The sequence below is a fragment of the Sprattus sprattus genome (genome assembly GCF_963457725.1).
Source record: "Sprattus sprattus genome assembly, chromosome: 15".
In the NCBI taxonomy this organism is placed as follows: domain Eukaryota; kingdom Metazoa; phylum Chordata; class Actinopteri; order Clupeiformes; family Clupeidae; genus Sprattus; species Sprattus sprattus.
Window position 1 is genome coordinate 9,044,315 of NC_137913.1, and position 5,000 is coordinate 9,049,314.

The 5,000-nt window shown below is 53.1% G+C and overlaps 1 protein-coding gene across 5 annotated transcripts in view; it reads left to right on the forward strand.

Moving 5' to 3' along the window:
- gapvd1 (GTPase activating protein and VPS9 domains 1) overlaps window positions 1–5,000 on the forward strand; it is a 45,915-nt gene that overhangs the window by 31,733 nt on the left and 9,182 nt on the right. For all 5 annotated transcript variants that reach the window (XM_080851966.1, XM_080851967.1, XM_080851968.1 and 2 more), the window contains 2 exons: window positions 1,170–1,519; window positions 2,106–2,193. In XM_080851966.1, the coding sequence (XP_080708092.1) occupies window positions 1,170–1,519; window positions 2,106–2,193 (438 nt within the window). The remainder of the gene's footprint in view (window positions 1–1,169; window positions 1,520–2,105; window positions 2,194–5,000) is intronic.

Consider the following 5,000-nt stretch of genomic DNA (forward strand, 5'->3'; position numbering starts at 1 on the left):
TGAAGAGAGCAGGCTGACAGGTTGCTAGACCTCACCCCAGGCGGGTTGGCACTGTCCCCTGGCCCTCAGTGTGGGTGGGTGGCACAGCCTGGCATCAGGGCGGGCACAGCCGAGCGGCCGTACCCTTGGAACAGGTGGCCTGCTTTCACATGGGGTCTGTCTCTCACTGACAGCTCTCTCAAGCACACACACACACACACACACACACACACACACACAGACAATATCTCTCTGCCCAGGCGCTGTTCTGTCACCTGCCTGTGTGTGTGTGTCAGTGTTTATTTTCAGCAGATGTCTCTCTCCAATCTAATATGACTGCACTCAAACTCGTGTGTGTGTGTGTGTGTGTGTGTGTGTGTGTGTGTGTGTGTGTGTGTGTTTGTTTGCAGCAGATGTCTCACAAGTTGATCTGTCAAAAGTGTGTGTGTGTTGAGAGTGTGTGTTTGTGTTTGTAGTTTGTAGCATTAAGCAGCATCATGCGGTACTTGACGGTCAGACACCCCAATAACCCCCCCCCTCCCATCTACTTTGTGTACTCTGTCCTCTCTCTCCTCAACTGTCCTATTTTTTTTTCTCTCTCTCCTTTATCCTGTGTTCTCTATCTCTTTCCCTCCTCTCTTCTCCTTCATCCTGTGATTTTCTCTTTCTCTGTTCTTCCTTTTCCCCTCTTCTCTTCCTCTCCCTCTCCCCTCCTCTCTCCGTTCTCCTCTCCTCTCCCATTTTCTTTCCTCTCTCTTTTCCCTCCTCCCCTTTCCTCTCTCCCCTCTCCTCCCCTTTCCTCTCTCTCCTCTCCTCACCTCACCATCCTCTCCTCTTCTTTTCTCTTCTCTCCCCTCCTCCCATCCTCCCCTCTCCTCTCCCCCTCTCTCCCCTTTCCTCTCTCCCTTCTCTCCTCTCCTCTGCTCTCTTCTCTCCTCTCCTCCCCATCCTCCCCTCTCCTCTCCCCCTCCCTCCCCTCTCCTCTCCTCCACATCCTCCCCTCTCCACTCCCCCTCTCTCCCCCCTCTCCCCTCTCCTCCCCTCCACATCCTCCCCTCTCCACTCCCCCTCTCTCCCCTCTCCTCTCCTCTCCTCCCCATCCTCTCTTCTCCTCTCCCCTCTATCCTCCCCTTTCCTCTCCCCCTCTCTCCCTTCTCCTCACTTCCCCTCCTCCTCTCCCCTTCTCTCAGGCTCCACGGGCACCATCGTCCGGCCCAAGACTCACTACATGCGTCCGGCCCACCCCCCTCCAGACCCCCCCATCCCTGAGGCCAGTGCCATGGGCCCCCCGGAGCCGCGCGGCCCCCTGTTTGCCCCCCACGGGCTGATCCAGGATCTGGAGCACGGGAAGCAGCGCCACTCGTACCCGGAGCGCCTGGTGCGCAGCCGCAGCTCCGACATCGTGTGCAGTGGGCGCCGGCCCACCAGCGAGCCCTGCCTCAACCGCCGCACCATCGCAGAGGACCGCGAGCCCGAGACCCCCAACGCCTTCGCCAGCGGAGCCGCCTCGTCTCCCAGCAGAGACTCACTCAAGGGGGAGGTCAGGAGACACACTTATACTCACACACACACACACACACACGCACACACACACACACACACACACAGTCTTTTACTTTCTCACACACTCACACACACACACACACACACACAGTCTTATACTCTCTCTCACACACACACACACACACACACACACACACACACACACACACACACACAGTCTTATACTTTCTCACACACTCACACACACACACACACAGTCTTATACTCTCTCTCACACACACACACACACACACACACACACACACACACACACACACACACACACACACACACACACAGTCTTAAACTTTCTCTCACACACACACACACACACACACACACACACAGTCTTATATTCTCTCTCTCTCACACATACACACACACACACACACACACATACACATGCACACACACAGTCTTATACTCTCTTTCACACACACATACACACACACACACACACACACACACACTCTCATACACTCTCATACACACCCCAACATGCATGTTTGTGTGTGCCTGTGTCGATGCGTGTGTGTATGCATGTGTGTGTTTGTTTATATCTGTGTATGCGTGTGTGTTTACAGGTTGAAGACCGGAAGGACAGTGACGATGAGAAGTCGGACCGGAACCGTCCCTGGTGGAAGAAGCGCTTCGTTCCTGCCATTCCGAAAGGTAACCCCCCCTCCCCCCCCACCCCCACTGCCGTACTACCCTGCCTGGCCTTGTGCCCAGCTCTGTGACGTGACGGAGTGGAACCCGGTGCCCAGTGCCCTACCTCTGCCATAGTCAGTGCCCTACCTCTGCCATAGTCAGTGCCCCTACCTCTGCCATAGTCAGTGCCCCTACCTCTGCCATAGTCAGTGCCCCTACCTCTGCCATAGTCAGTGCCCCTACCTCTGCCATAGTCAGTGCCCCTACCTCTGCCATAGTCAGTGCCCTACCTCTGCCATAGTCAGTGCCCCACCTCTGCCATAGTCAGTGCCCTACCTCTGCCATAGTCAGTGCCCTACCTCTGCCATAGTCAGTGCCCAGTGCCCTACCTCTGCCATAGTCAGTGCCCAGTGCCCTACCTCTGCCAGTCACTCGTCCATAGTCATAGCACAAATCAGGGCGTGGTCAAAGCGAGCAAGTCTAGATGCTTTTTAAAGGAAACACCCAGCAAATGCCGACGCAAATTTAAACGGAGAACCAGAGGGGAAAAAAGTGGCCCCTTTTACTTACTTTACCATTAAGGTCAGAGGTCACATACTGTAAAAGCTCTTCAGGTGCATCCTTTCTCTTACTCTGGAAATAAGAACCTCTCCAGTTTGTGTTGGGAATTTAAAATCAGTTTATCATGTTGTGGGCCAATGTACCCAGTCCAGCACATTTGAGTCCAGTCATGGGTCCAGTTATGGCTCCAGTCAATGGTCCAGGTATGGGTCCAGGTCCAGTCATGGGTCCAGGTCCAGTCATTGGTCCAGTCATTGGTCCAGGTCCAGTCATGGGTCCAGTCATTGGTCCAGGTCCAGTCATTGGTCCAGTCATTGGTCCTGTCATGGGTCCAGTCATGGGTCCAGGTCCAGTCATTGGTCCAGTCATGGGTCCAGGTCCAGTCATTGGTCCAGTCATGGGTCCAGGTCCAGTCATTGGTCCAGGACCAGTTATGGGTCCAGTCATTGGTCCAGTCATTGTCCAGGTCCAGTCATGGGTCCAGTCATGGGTCCAGTCATGGGTCCAGTCATTGTCCAGGTCCAGTCATTGGTCCAGTCATGGGTCTAGTTATGGGTCCAGTCATGGGTCCAGTCATGGGTCCAGTCATTGTCCAGGTCCAGTCATTGGTCCAGTCATGGGTCCAGTTATGGGTCCAGGTCCAGTTATGGGTCCAGTCATGGGTCCAGTCATGGGTTCAGGTCCAGTCATGGGTCCAGTCATTGTCCAGGTCCAGTCATGGGTCCAGTCATTGTCCAGGTCCAGTCATTGGTCCAGTCATGGGTCCAGTCATGGGTCCAGTCATGGGTCCAGTCATGGGTCCAGTCATGGGTCCAGTCATGGGTCCAGTCATGGGTCCAGGTCCAGTCATGGGTCCAGTCATGGGTCCAGTCATGGGTCCAGTCATGGGTCCAGTCATGGGTCCAGTCATTGGTCCAGTCATTGGTCCAGTCATGGGTCCAGTCATTGGTCCAGTCATGGGTCCAGTCATGGGTCCAGTCATGGGTCCAGTCATGGGTCCAGGTCCAGTCATGGGTCCAGTCATGGGTCCAGTCATGGGTCCAGGTCCAGTCATGGGTCCAGTCATTGTCCAGGACCAGTCATGGGTCCAGTCATGGGTCCAGGTCCAGTCATGGGTCCAGTCATGAGTCCAGGTCCAGTCATGGGTCCAGTCATTGTCCAGGTCCAGTCATTGGTCCAGTCATGGGTTCAGGTCCAGTCAGCACTCACAGCAGCCAACAGAGCTACACAGGCCTGCCATCAGTTGTGTGGCTCTTACTGACTTGATGCCACATGGATTTTTCACCTGGTAAAAAAAAATTAAGAATCTTAAAACACAGATTTTTTTAAAATTTCTATTCATCAGTTGACTAATCACCCAACTTTTAATTTGTTTTGGAAGTCTGAAGACCTTGTCAAGTTGTGTCAAAGTTACAACTTCCTTTTTTTGGTTTTGAGACAGATGCGAGCGGGCTTGGTACTTTATGAGTAAATATCTTCCTAGCCAGATCATTTCTTAAGATGAGAGGTCCTCGTTAGTCATTGGGGAACGCTCTCAGACACTCGACGGGCTTAAACGCAGTGCTAATCAACATAAGTAATCACCTAAGATGAATAGGATCCGCAGTCACCCGCTGTCGTCTCATATCTCTTATCAACAACATAATGGCCGTGGAATAGATAATTCTGTCATGTGCGGAAACGGAATAAATGAGAGAGCGGGTCCGTCGGTGCCGTCGAGCTCAAGGAGAGGAACTAAAGTGTTCGTAATACTCACGATTACATCAGCATTGGCTTACGTTTTATTAGCTGGGAATTAAACAGTCTTGTCAGACCAACACCGCAAACCGTTCCCAACCACAACCCACAACCCCCCCTTTTGCAGTAAAGACAGACAGACAGGTAGGTCTATCTCTCTCTTCATCGCTCTCTCTATCTCTCTCCCTCGCTCTCTCCATCTCTCGATAATGGCCGTGGAATAGATAATTCTGTCATGTGAGATAAAATTAATGAGACCGTGGATCTCTCAATGCCACCGAACGCTGAGTTCATACATCACAGGTGGCGTGGCTTTGCCGTGGTTACCAGATGCATGAGCTCATATAGGAGAAGGAGAAGGCCTGTGTTGTCTGGATCCTGCAGCACAGCACAGCACAGACGGTTACGTTCCCCCCCCCCCCCCCCCCAGTCTTTCTGTCTGTCCTAAGAGAGTATGATCAGCTGGTGCATGTTTCTATGCATTCAATGCACCGAGCCAGTCTGTTGTGGCCACTGGAAGCTCTAACCTC